The sequence below is a fragment of the Grammomys surdaster genome, unplaced genomic scaffold (genome assembly GCF_004785775.1).
Source record: "Grammomys surdaster isolate TR1022 unplaced genomic scaffold, NIH_TR_1.0 131, whole genome shotgun sequence".
In the NCBI taxonomy this organism is placed as follows: Eukaryota; Metazoa; Chordata; class Mammalia; order Rodentia; family Muridae; genus Grammomys; species Grammomys surdaster.
The window spans coordinates 5,464,699-5,479,026 of NW_021604589.1; the positions used below are offsets into that span (position 1 = coordinate 5,464,699).

At 39.4% G+C, this 14,328-nt stretch overlaps 1 protein-coding gene across 2 annotated transcripts in view; it reads right to left on the reverse strand.

Moving 5' to 3' along the window:
- The window catches only part of Tlr7 (toll like receptor 7), a 27,580-nt gene extending 20,993 nt beyond the window's left edge, over positions 1-6,587 (reverse strand). The window contains exons 1-2 of one of the 2 annotated variants that reach the window (XM_028762160.1): positions 6,454-6,587; positions 6,025-6,123 (exon numbers count right to left, since the gene is read on the reverse strand). In XM_028762160.1, the coding sequence (XP_028617993.1) occupies positions 6,025-6,027 (3 nt within the window). In that variant the 5' untranslated portion in view covers positions 6,028-6,123; positions 6,454-6,587. Of the gene's footprint in view, positions 1-6,024; positions 6,124-6,417 lie in introns of both variants that reach the window. The other variant, XM_028762161.1, reaches the window with a different exon arrangement.
- Between the last annotated feature and the right edge of the window lie 7,741 nt (positions 6,588-14,328).

Genomic DNA, 14,328 nt, shown 5'->3' on the forward strand with positions numbered 1-14,328 from the left:
TCTCTCTCTCTCTCTCTCTCTCTCTCTCTCTCTCTCTCTCTCTCTCTGTCTCTCTGAGTTTATACTATGCTATGGTATGTGTGTGGTGGTCAGAAAACAGCTTTTCAGAGTCAGCTTTCTCCTTCTACCTTGACAAGGATCCTAGGGGTGGAACTCAGGTTGCTCTGCTTGCTCAGCAAGCACCTGTAGATCTGCTGAGCCATCTAACTGGATCAAGAAGACTTATAATTTCATGTCATACATTTTGGGATTTTCTTTACCAGAATGTATTTTTAATGTTGTTGTTCTAATGTTTTAATGTTGTATTTTTAATGTTGTTTTTTTAATTACAAAGAAACTATTAAAAAAAACCCAACAATAACTACAGGAAATTTAAAAACAGACAATTTGCGTGTGTGTGTCACTGTTTGAGACAGGGTCTTACTCTGTAGCTTAGACTTGCTTGGAAATCACTATATAGTCCATGCTGATCTCAAACTGTTGATAGTCATCATGGCCCAAACTCCTGAAGCAACAAGCATTTACTGATACCTTCTAAGAGCTCTTCTTGGGGCTTGGGATATAATGGTAGTCAAGATAAGTAAGTTTTATTCTTTGGAGATGAAGTTTCAAGACACAGAAAAAAATGTATCTGTTTCAGGATCTACTGGAAGGTAGATGATAAAGTGTATGGTTATAGGCTATATACAGTAAAGGATATCAGGAATGTGGTGTTAGAGATTTGACCATAAATATAGTGGCCTAGACAAACAACATTGAAATTGATGTTTAAATAAATATTTGTAAAAAGAAGAAACTATCCATGTGGATATTCAAAGGAAAAGCATTCCAGACAGAAGGAAGCACCTTCTGCAAGCATTCCAAAGTAGAGACACGGTGGAAGAGTCACACAATGGCCAAAGGAGGCGTTTAAGGAAGATAGAAGATTAAGTCTGAGAGGGAGCCCAAGCGTGAAGGCACACGCCCACCATTCTTGGAATGCTGGCCTGTGATGTGAAATGCAGAGCCATTGCATGCTTTCCAGCTGACTGCAAGATCTTTATCTTTTAGAATGGTGTGAAGAACAGAAGATAAAGAGCAAATGGGCAAATATGAAGACCAGTGAGAGACTATTAAGGGGAAGCAAAAGACCAAGATGGCAGTGCTGGGAGTAATGGGAACTGGCTGCCTACCAGAGGTACTTTGAAAGTACAATGATTTCAAAGTTCTTAGAGGAATATGGAGGGGGGGGGGCAATGAGCAGCACATAGATTTGTTGGTTTATAGGGGTTTCCTGTTAAGAAGAACAAAGTCATGGCCTGTAGTGTTTCTCTTTCCCACATCTTTTCTTTCCCTCTTTCTCCCTACTCTGGAGCCTAGTAAAAATTCCCCCTCTACTACAGATGTCATATTACAGAGATCACGAGGAGAGAGATAACTGAGAAGCCCCCAGTGCTTCGGACCCCAAACTGGCAAGGCTCCCAAGTGACTTGATCCACAATCTCTGATTGACTGCCACTATAGAAGAAAGTCAGTGTGAGAATTGCCCAGCCAAACCCAGGCAACCGCTGACCCATGGCAGAAAGTAGTATAGAATTGTCATTGTTTGAAACCTTTACATTTGGAGGTATTCTATGAGTCAGTGATAGGTAATAGAATAGAGTGAGACAGGACCATGGGTGAGGATGCCCTAGATAGGTAGGGGGCTATGTAGGGAAATACTCTTCTAATTGCATTGTTCTCTTAGTGAAATGGGAGGCAACATAATTAGCTAAGAGTGATACATCAGAAGAGGAGGTACTCAGGGTTTGGAGAGAGAGAGGAGAAAAGGAGAGAGCATAGAGTTGTCCAACAGACCATGAGTTGAACAGAGGAGGAGGTATATTATAACAACTTGGAGCACTAAGGCCCACCCCCCCAACTCAAGAAAACTTACATTTTAGTGTATTAACCCTCATTCTAGTCTTTATTATACATTCATACATGCTCGCACACATGCACACTTTTTGCACAGCTATTATAGATTAGATGGTGTGATTATTTTCAGAAACTATCACAGAGTAGAACCCATGTTGAACCTCATGAGTTTTCTCTTTTTGTCTTTCCCCCTTCTCTCCCTCCCTCTTTCTTTCTAGGCCCCCACTTTCACTTTTTTACCCACCCACTCAATCAACTTATGAAAAGGCCAGCACAGCTGGTAGCCTCTAGGCCCCGGCCTTCAGAATATGGGGCTCCCTCAGATACTTCTGCAACCTTCTTTCAAATTCCCAGAGCAGAATGAATCCAAACTGTCTGGGTCCAAAAAAGTGTTGGAATTCTCTTTCAGGGAGTCATGGAGGAAGAAGGGAAAGAGATGGAAGGAGTGAAGGAATCCCCCCTGGAAGTTATACCTTGTTGGGGAACTTGGGACTGGATAGGCCTGGGTCATCCAGAAGTGATGGCAGACTGGCTAGAGAAGAGCAGAGAGGCACACAGAAGAGATGATTGAGTAGACTTTGTTGGAAACCCTTGAATTTCAACTGGACCTTTGGCTAAATTGATGACATGGGGTGGTGTGTTAATGGGATTTGTCATAAGTAAATCACTCTAGGGGTGGCCCAAGTGCTGTTAAGAGGGAAGTTGTTCTTTATAGACTGAAACTTTACTAGAAATTTCCTTAATAGATTTATGACTAAATAGCTTCTTTTCACAAATTTTGAAGTATTTCTGATCATATGCTAGTCTCTGCAACATGTGGAGTCCCTGGGTACCAAACTACCATTGCATTACAAAAAGGAAAGTCCAAGGCCAAGGATGTAGCCCACTTTAAAAAAAAACATACTATTTAAAAATACATAAACTTCCTACCATTTCAGCTTCAGTTTTGAAACTAAAAGAATAAAATAATATACATTCTTAAGTAAACAGGTCTTCCTCAATTACTATGTATTATAGTCATCAAAGAGCACAAGACATTACACTGTATGTGACCTTTAGCTTTGCAGCTCCTTGATTTCCACAAACCACAGAGGGGAAAACTGTTTCTACAAAGAGCATTTTAGATTCTATAAGTCATACAGCTCCGATCAGCACTCAGTTCATTGACTAGTTGACTGTCCTAGTCTAAAAGCAGCTGTAGACACAAACAAGAACATTATTTTGTGAGCACGGACATTTAAATTGAACATTACAGCACAATGGATGAGTAATTTTCCCATTAATAAATTTCAATTACTTATTTCTTTGTTTAGCAACACAGAAGGTTGAGCCTAATGCCTTGCACATGCCAGGCAAGTACTCCACCAGTGAACTGCATTCATTTCTAGTGAAAAATCCCTCATCCACCCTCATATGAACAACCCAAACTCAGCCATAAACTTTTGTGAAATTATGTTACAGAAATAATCTATTCTTGGGTTGCAAAGAGGCTACCCACTTAATCTGGAATGATAACTTTTAGTTCTGAGAACTTCCGATTTTAAAAAATAATTATATTTAATTAATGTTGTAAATGCATTATTCCCTCCTTTACTTAGCCATGAAAAGCAGAATCTGTACTTAAAATATTTATTTCACCTTTAAAACTAACTGCTTGGCCACTGAAAACGGTTTGGTATTTTTTTTTCTAATGTTGATTATCTCCCATCTATTTCATATAGTGAGGAACATGTTATTAACAGCCAGCGCTTTGCCAGAGGGGAGATTTGGCTTTAAATCCTTAGTCTGCCAGATAAGAACTCTGGCTTCCAGGTATCATTTTCCCTGTAACTGGGCAGTTAAATCAGTTATAATGGTAGCTAAAAAGATGGCTCAGTTTTTAAGAGAACTTACTGGAGAGTTCCCTTCCCAGCACCCATACCAGATGCCTCACAGCTACCTATAACTCCAGTACCTGTGGGTCCCACAGGATGTTTTTGCTTGAACAGGCACCTGCATGCACATAGTACACATAGACTTACACAGCCAAATACACATGCACACACAGGCATACACACAACCACACACACGGGCACACACACAGCTACCCGTACCAAAACACACACAGACTCATTCATATAAATGAATAATGCTTAAATAAAAAATTTAGATCTTTAAAATGGTTATAATTCAGGGCTGTTTTGCAAAATTAAGGTATATGACACATTATTTGTATAAACCGTAACCATAAAGTTTATCCAGTGTTTAGTAGGCATCCAGCACTTGTTTAGTGTGTACATTAAAAACATTAGAAAATAAACTCCCCTTACTGTCTCGTAACTTTGTTTTTTCTTTAAATTAAAATCACACTGTGAGTATCTTCTTAAATCATTCAATACTCATTTTTTTCAAAATATGACTTGATGGGATAACATTTCATTTAGTAAGTGTCCCACAGTGGTGAAACTTTTTCCTCTGGTGACACATGTTTCCTTTGTCTTGTTACATATACCATTTTGGAAAATAGTTCACCACCTACAAGAAACTTTTTAGAGTTTCCAGAAATGGAATTTCCAGATTAAATCATATGATGTGACTACTGCCAAAACTGGTTATTTTCTCTTTACGTTTAGACCATTTGTACCTCTTTTGAAATTGCTTTTAGGGGTTTTCACGTACAAGTACACAGACTTCCCCTTAGTTTGAGCCTCTAACACTTCTTTTGAAAATTGTTTTTATGATTTTTCATGTAAAAGTATACCATTTTTCCCCTTAGTTTGTAATATGATATCACAATGAAGCTCACATTTGTTGAGTGTCACTGGGCGAAAGTGCATGTCAAACTTGGTCTTGGAAGAATATGGCAATTTGAGAGGCCCAGCTTCAAGATGTGGGTTACAAGGACCATGTCCTCTTTTTAACCTCTCAAGCCTCAGTTTCTTTATCTGTGCCTCAGACCAGCTTTGAGGCCAAAACAGAAGCATGACCCTTGACTTACAGTAAGTGGCCAATGAATTAAACTCTCTTTTTCACCATCCTCCTAGCATGCCACCCTTAGAGGGGGAAAAGACAGATGTGTGCATGTGCATGCATTAAAGTAGACATCTGAGTTTCTAGGAAATGAAACTCAAAGCAGTTACTTCCTTTGTAATAAAGTGGTCTCCTCGTGGGTAATGCATCATTAGACTTTAGACATTAAGCTTGGGGCCAATGTGATGATCTGGAAATCACAGTGTGTTGCTAATGAATACCCTTTTATTGAGTCTAGCTTGGGTGAAAAGTCATTTCAAAAGAAGCATTTTCTGATTTGGTGTTGGTCTACCTAATTACCACTTGCAAAGGTTTTGAACAATGTATAGAGCTTCCATGCCCCAGCCCCCACTGGTTCTGAGAATTCTCACTCCCCTTTTCCCCCAGGAAATGCTGCACCATCCTGGCCAGACTCTAACAAGAATTCTGTCAGGCCACTTTAGCTAGAACCCCCCACATGCCTGATGTTTTCTCTTAGTACTTTTCCATCCACTGAGTGCCACTCACCCTTTGCTTTAAATCCTATTTGTTCTGATTGTGTTAGGAATTGAGTCCAAATGCATCCCGAGGCCTCTACCCCTAATACACTCATCCTGAAAACCCCATTTCATATCATTGTAAAGTCTGAGCATCTTTGACAGCAGTAGAGCAGGGAGTCTCCCAAACCCCTGTTCTACATGTCTCCTGGTTCCATCCTTTCTGTACAGTCACTCAGATAGCAACATATGGTAGGAAAAACATTAAGTCACTTCAGAAACCTGCATGGCTTTAAAGATCAAACTGGAGAATTAAGAAAAAATTGAAATTTTCAATTCAAACATCTATTCTTGCTTACTACAGTATATATTTGCCTGTAAGAAGTTGGACAGAGCAAACAATGACTAATCTCAAATTATGAAATACTACATTGATTCATTTTGATTATGAAATATCACAAAGCAGTTTCTCCTAGGAAACAACACTCTGGCCTCGGGACCCAGGGACTCCAGGCAACTGTTCTATTGCTGAGCTACAGCTCCATCCCTGAACGATTCCTAAATATTTTGTCTTGCCAATTTATTGCAGTTCTTAGCCCAAAGATTACCAATGACAAATTCAAGCTCAATAAATTGTTCTTACCATTTTCAGTTTTCTTTCAAAATGGAATCAAGAGGTCTGGTGGAGGAGAACAGAGCCTGAGATAGGCCAGGATCAGCCTGAGAAGGGACTCAATGACATCTGCAGTGAGAAACAGAGACATCCAATGTGACACTTAAAAAGACACACTGACAACATTGTCTTAAAAATGTGCTGTTGAGAATACATATAATATTTATTTCATTAAAGTTAGATACAAGAAAGACAGACTCCAGAATACTGTTTCCAATCTTACTGAAAGTCTGTCTTGGAGGAATCGACATTTTGTACTACAACATTATTTTCTTTACATTCTAAAACAGTTTTTTGGCATAGGATTTGGATTCCTTCTTTTCCCATCCCCACTCCCTTGGACCAGCACATACATCTACTTACTGAAATTATCCCAATGTGTCCCAATGCTTAAAATACCTTTCTTGAAGCCATGGAGTGGGTCTATATGTGGAGTCCTCTGAGACAGAGAGAAGGCAACAGAAAACTCAGACTCGCAGAGCCTTTGAGCTGCATGCCTTGGGGTTTCCAAATCAGAAATTGAGCCTGAGTAGCAGGAGGAGGGCCGGAAGGAGCATGACTACTTAAGCCACCACACACACGAGGTTTGCAGAAACACCAGGTTCCTCTTATTTTTACCATCAGATTTGAGGCAACATCTCTAAATCCAAACGACCTGATATACCAATCTGTCTTTGTTTGTTGTTGTTGTTGTTCTTTAAAAAAGCAAGGATTTTTAACTGTGTCACTACTGAGTGTGTGCGTGTATGTGGGGGGGTATGTGTGAAGGTGCTAGGGGAGGACTTCAAGTACACATTCTATCACTCTCTACTGTACCCCTTTTGAGACAGAGTATCTTCCTGAATTTGAATCTAGACTGGGGTCAGCTAATCCTAGAAATCCTATCTCCACTCCCACAGTGCTGAGGTTAGAGAGATGATACCATAATCACCACATTCCTAGGGTTCTGGGGATTCAAACTTTAGACTTGGGCTGCAAGTTTTCTGCTCCACTGAGCCTCCCACCAGCTCACTATCAACATTTTTGACGACATCATTCTTTGTTATATTGTAGGATGTTTGGTGGCATTCATGCCCTGTCTCTCTAAAAATCAACAGCACTGCCTTCTTCTACTTGTGATAACTACAGGTGTTTCCACAGATTCGAGAACACGCTGTGATGGGCTTTGTGGTTTAGGTTGAGAGACACTGCTGTATAAATAGCTTCGAAACAAGTCAAAATTTATCTTGATTTGATTTTGGTCCAGTTAGAAGGGACACTGATTTTTGAGTGGTAGAAAAGCTACCAGTTGGGTCTTTCACTTTAGTTCCTAAAGGTCAGCCATACTTGCAGTCTGGAGCAATATAAAGAAAAATTTGCTTCTCAGAGTGTCCCTAAGAAAAATATTCCCTCCTGTACTTATTATGGAAGCCTTTTATGGACACACTTAAATTATTATAGCTTTGTTTAAAGTTATTTAGTATACCTATTTCATCAAGAAAGAAGATGCAGAGATTAGCCTCTGGAGAACACCTAATAATGACCAGGGTTAATACACTGGCCTGCATTGGTACCTCAAGTTAGCTGAGAAAATACTGACTACAGGTCAAGTACATTTGCTAAGGGCTTGTTCTGTTAAAACATGCATCTGTTACTGGCTCATATTTATGCCACTAAATACTGAAAATAATGGTGCAAATGTCTTAAAAAGTTGTTTTTTAGATTTATTTATTGTAATTTATATATATTATTGTTTTGCTTAAATGCATGATGTTTGTGTGTTGTGTGTGTGCCTGGTACCTGAGGAAGTCAGAAGAATGCATTGGAGTCCTCAGAATTGGAGTTGTCCTCGTGGGTAGTGAGGAGGAGTCAAGTTGTGTTGTTCAATTATAGGGACCAGAAGCCAATTTCTTGAGACTGAGAGTTTAATACAAATCTTGATTTCTAGTAAGGCAGTCATTTCCTTCTTCATTTGCTATAGCACGCCAGTAGCACCAGAAATAAACTTACCACTGAAACAACCCAGATGGTACCTTCTGCTTCTGCTTTTCATGAGCAATGATGATAAGTAATAGATTTTAAAGGAATTGACGTTTTCTTTAGGTGCCTATGGCCCCTAACAAGGGAAAACTGGGAAAATATATAAAAAATAACAGTCTTCTCATATAGATACACCAACTGATTTGAACTGGTTCTGGAAGGAGAGAGAGGCTATTGAAGCCGGAGAATCTAAAGTGTGGGAATGGGGAGGGTGGAGGAGGAAAAGGACATGATAGGAAAAGCATGCAAGGAATTTGGGTGGTGTGACAGATAAGGTGCTTACAGCACCGAATACTTACACTTTGGGTCTTGCAGCCTTTCTATATGCCTTTGGGAGGTTGGAGCCTGAGCTCTACAAACAACAACTGACCTTGCTAGCTGCTGCCTTCTGATTGGGTTTCTGCAAAGAGAAGCTCTAGTTGTACACCAGAGGAAAGAGTCTCTCCACAGCTTCTTCCCTCCATTTGGCTGGGATTGGGTGTAACTCTTGTCTCTTGAGGTTCTTGTCCCGCCTATGGCGTGACTGAATGCTAGTAAGCGTTCCTTGCCTTTGCTACTTTGAGTTCAAATCAGGAATTCTCTTCTCTGAAATGTTGCATCGTCCCTTCTGATTCCCTTAAATCCAGCCTAAGTATACATCCACTGTGCTGAACTCATCAGTTTCTAAAATGAACATGATATCAGTTTCCTGTCAGGGGCTGAGAAAGCTATAAACACATAAGTGACATGAAATATGTTGGTACTAGAAAGAGCAGCCATGGTACTGGGAAAGAAATGCAAGTTTTGTTTAAATTGATTTGTAGTTGCTGTGCAATCTCAATAAAATACCTACAGGATTTCATGAGAAACTTGCCAGATTGACTTCAAATGGGAACATTTGGGGGAGTCAGGCCTTTTTATTCAATAATATGAGGCAACATTATCCATGAATGTCAACAACTTTTGAATAATGAAAGGCACATTACCCAGTGTTCTGAATTCAAGTCTGATAGGGTAAGATCACATTTGTGAACAGCCAGGTGATTATGAATGAAAAAGTGCTAAGTTGAAGGCTTCTCCCCTAGATCTACAAATCCATTTCCATAATGATGCAATGCTAAACAGCGTGATTCCAACATAGCCAGGAATCAGAAAATCAGAATTAGGTAACAGCTCACATAGGGGTATTAACGTCACTTCAATGACAAAAGAGATTATTCAGATTACTCAGGCAACTGGCCTGGAGTTTAGAAAACAGTCAAGGTATTTATTACACTCAATTACTTTCTCAGGATCCACGATGTCTTTAAACAGAAGACACAGCCTATTGAGAGCACGAAAAGAAACCATAGGCAGGCAGTAGAGCTGGTGCAGTAGATCAAAGTATTGGCTGGTCTTTCAGAAGAATTAGGTGTGATTCCCAGCACCATCAATGGCAGCTCACGATCATCTGTAACTCCAGTCCCAGGGCATCCAAATACTTTCCTCTGACCTATTCTTATGGGCACCAGGCATACATGTGGTTTGAATATGTGTATATGGACAAAACACTCATACACATAACATAATAAAATAAAATAAAATAAATGAAACCATAGAGAAATTATAATTTTGAAGTGTGAAAGTCTTTCTAAGTATACTGACAACAAAAACAGCAACAATCTGATGCCTTAAAGAAAAAATGGAGCAGCGAAGCATTGGTGCCACATGCCTGTAATCTTGGTACTTAGGAGGCAGGGGAGTTCTAGGCCAACTTGGGCTACATAACAAAAACCTGTGTCAAAAAAGAAAAGGATGATGGAAGGAAGGAGGGAGGAATGGAAGAAGGATGGGAAGGGAGGGAGGGAGGAAGGAAGCACTGAAGGAAGGAAGGAAAATTGAGTCCATAAATGACTAAAAATTAAATCTAATTACTTACCCACAAAAGGAAGGATAAACGCTGTGTAATCAGAAACCATACATTTAGGATTTGTGTACCAAGGTCCTGAAAGATTATGATATTTTATATTCTGCCTCCTTGTATTGCTATTTATCCTTGATTCACATCTCTTATTTACCCAATGGCATTACAGTCCCACAAATCTTGTTCATAATGAATGGATGCTTCCTTAAGAAATTGCTCTTTATTCATGATGAACGTGATCATGCATATCAAAACAAATATAAATTTTAAGAGAAAGAGCATCAGGCAGATTCATTGATTGAAGTGGCCAGTAATCTTATTGAGGCCACTACCTGGTTGAATTAGCTAGTTTAATCAAGTGCAGCCTTGTGTGCCATTCAGAATCAGTAAAACGTTTGTTTTCTTCTTCACTTCTGGTGCAAGTGTTGAAGGTAATTAATTATACATACTCACCCTCACCCTCCATTACAATCCCCTTTCTCCTTCCTACCCCTCCCGTTAGTCCCCTTGTTCCTCAGATAGTTTCACTTCTACATTCATCTGTACACATGCAATTCTATGTGTCCATAAAGTCTGGGATGCATAAAGGAAAGAAAACATGCAACATTTGTCTTTTTGAGACTAATATAATTCCCTTAATATGATGATCTCCAGTTCCATTCTTTTTCCTGCAATTGACACAACTCAATTCTTTTATTTTATAATTGAAAAAAAATCTCACCGTGCATATATATTCATATTTCCTTTAGCCACTCCTCTGTTAATGGGCATCTTGGTTGATTCTGCAATTGACTATTACGGCAGTACTTGGTTGATTGGCTATTACGGGCAGTACTGCAGTAACTGCTGCTGCTGTACAAGTGCCTCAGCAATACATTGACTTGAAGTCTTTTGGATAAATATCCAGAAATGGTGTAGGTTGGCCACATGACAGTTCTAGGTTATTTTTGGCTTTATTTTTTTTTTCGAAGAGGAGGAGGAGGAAGGGGATCTCCACATTGACTACCATAGTGACTATGCTAGTTTACATTCCTGTCAGAAGTGGATGATGGTTGCCTTTTTGCTGTTAATCTCCCTGTTCTTTGCTGTATGTTTTCTTGAAAATTGTCATTCTGGCAGGGATCAGATAGGATCCAATGTAGTTTTTATTTGTTTCTTGGTGGCTAACGTAGTTGAGCACCTTTTCATAGTTTGACTGGTTATTTGCATTTCCTTTTTTTGACTGGTTATTTGCATTTTCTTTTTTGATAGCCACATGCTCATTCAATTAGCCCACTTATTGACTAAATTGCTCCAGTTCTTGTTTGTTTTTTTTTTGTTTGTTTTTTTTTGTTTTTTTTGTTTTGTTTTTTTTTTTTTGTAGCCTCTGGATGGTAATCCTAGGTCAAGTGGTTAGCTAATGAAGATTTCTCCCTGCTCCGTGGGCTGTCTTTTTTCCTTTGCTGTGGAGAGCTGGTTCTTTTTTTTTTTTTTTTAATTTCGCAAGTTCCTGTTTATCAATTGTTGGCTCTATTTCTTAATCAACTGGAACTCTACTCAGACTTCTCTTTAAAAAATGTTTAGTTTGCAGGTCTATAAGCTGCCTGTATAGCTGTACAGTGCCTGCTTGCCTAGTGGCCACAGAAGCAAGAGGAGAGTGTGGAAATTGGAATTACAAATGATTGTAAGGGGCCACGTGGGAGCTGGGAATCAAACCTAGGTCCTCTGAAAGAGCAGCCAGTCCTTTGAATGGCTCTGATATCTCTCCAGACCAGATAGTTCTTGAGTAAAAGGGTGTCTTAAAATGAGTTCCCTCCTCTTTTTTTTTTTTTTTTTCTCTACGAGCTTTAAGTCCACCTCTTACATTAAGGTCTTTTGGCCCATTCGGAGTTGATCTTTGGACCATGTGAGACATGGAGATCTCCTTGCCTTCTGTTGCAACCTGATATCTAGCTTTCCCAGCACCGTCGGTGCAGAGGGTTTTTTGTTGTTGTTGTTTTTTGTTTTGTTTTATTTTTAACCTCTCAAGTATATTTTTTATATATTTGTCCAAAATCAGGTGATCATAGCTATGTGGCTTTATTTCTGAGTTCCCCGTTCTATTCTATTGGTCTGTGTCTGTTTTAGTAGAAAATCATAAAATGTGTCTATAGTGAATAAATCAATTGAATATTTAAGTAAATAAATAATTTTTTAAAAAGAAAAGAGAAGAGAGACAGACATACACAGAGAGACAGAGCAGTGGATTGAATTGATCTCTTGACCTTTTTCATGTTTCCCAGAGGTCAGAGCAGAACATTGGTTGTTATCCACAGTCTCTCTTTGTCTTGAGACAAGGCACTGAACTTGAAACTTGCCATTCCAGTTTATCTGGCTGCCTAGGGAGTTCTTGGAACCTGCCTGCTTCTGTCTCGAAATTCTGCAATTACAAGCATGCACAGCTATATCTAAATTTTTCCATAGGTGCTGGAGATTCAAACTCAGGTCCTCATGTTTGCAAAGCAAGCATTCTTACCCACTGAGCCAGCTCTCTGGCATCTCCGACATAGTTGTATCCCCATTTCCCTTATAAACTATATTTGTTAGCATATACTTTATTTCATCCTTGGCTTCTTAGTTGAAATTCCTTTTAGACTCCAATCTGGAGAGCATCTATACTATACATTCTGTAGCCTTTCATCACAGCCACAGAAAATTCTTGGCCTGAACAGTCTACAATATGATTCATCTTTCCTTTATTATGGACATAGGGATAGTGTTCTAGTTAAGTTTGACTGTCAACTTGGCACAGCTTAGAGTTATCTGAGAAGGGAGTTTTAATTGAGCATTTCTTAAATAAGATTGCCTTGTGAGCATGTCTGTGGAGCATTGCCTTCAGTGTTAGTTGATGTTGGAGGCCTCAGAGGCCTGTAAGCAGCACCCTTCCCTGGATGGGTGTTTTTGGACTATATAAAAAGGTAAGCATGAGCCTCAGAGAGCCCAGCAAGCAGCTTTCTCCCATGGCTTCTGCTTCAAATTACTGCTTGAGTTCTTGCTCTGTCATCCTTTGATGATAGATTGTGACCTGAAAAGTTAAGCCAAATAAACCTTTTCCTCCCACAACTCGATATTGGTCATAACATCTTATCACAGCAACAGAAAAAGAACTAGAGCATAGTTTCTTATTGTTGGCATCACAAACCACTTAGTACAACTCTCACAGGACTTTTCCTGAGGAGCTATATATTAAAGACTAGCCATTTCATACAGGGCACTGATGACAGACTAAAGCAACCACTGAACTCAAGGCTACCCTGGTGAATGAATGAGTGTAACTAGGGTTATCTATAGGAACATGGGTGAAGGGTTTCTTATTGGAGCACAAGCAGCTTATGAAATGAAGAAGTGTCCCTGTCTCTAACAATAGTTAATCATTTATAGATCATTGAGGAGGGGAGAACCTTGAGTAGTCAGTCCATAAACACCCTCCCTGATGAGCCAACGAGAATGGATTATTTTGTGAGAATGTCATGTGGGTTCTCACTTCTGCTCTGATTTCAAGACAGTAGCAGACATGTCATGCCTGGAAGACAGAGTTCACAACAGCACAAAAATTCTAGGCATGGAGAAAGCCTTCTGTAGCATGAGTTGGTGCTCATAGTTTGAGTGATGGGTCCTATATCGTTGGTCAAATACTCTGCAGTGAGTTAACTCAAGGGAAGTCATTGGATGGAGAACGGAGAGATCTATTTTTGTGAGCATAGGCTTCTTGCTATTTAGAAGGCTTCATATTTTCTCTAAGTCTCTTTCCTTGTATATGTAGACACAACATAGTTAGGAAACAGCCCCCAGATAGGAAAAAATTGACTAAATTAAGTGAATTGAGACATATTTCTATATAAAATATATCTGTTGCTTATCCGAAAATCCCATTTAATTGGATAGCCTACATTTTGTCTGTCTGTGCTATCTGAGGGTTATATTTTAATCTAGAAATTAAAACCTTGATGAACTCAGATCTAAGTGTTTAAAATGAGAAGGAAAGTCATAATTGAACCATACTTAGAGTGCTAACTGAACAAGGGTATGTCTAGGGACAAAGCACTAGGTCTGAATCACTCCCATCTCTTCTACTTGGTCCAGAAATGAACACCAATGTGGTTCAGTAAAACTTAGCTTAAACCTGTTATGGCAATGTATGACTATCATCTCTGAACTGAGGAGGCCAATGCAGGAGGTTTGTGAGTTCAAGACTAGCCTGGGCTACTTGGTGAGATGTTGTTTCAAATGGGAGACAGGAAGGAAAATAGGAAGAGAGGAAATAAAAAAGGAAAGGGAAGGAAGGGATGGAGGCAGGGAGGGAAGAGAGAGAGAGAGAGAGAGAGAGAGAGAGAGAGAGAGAGAGAGAGAGAGAG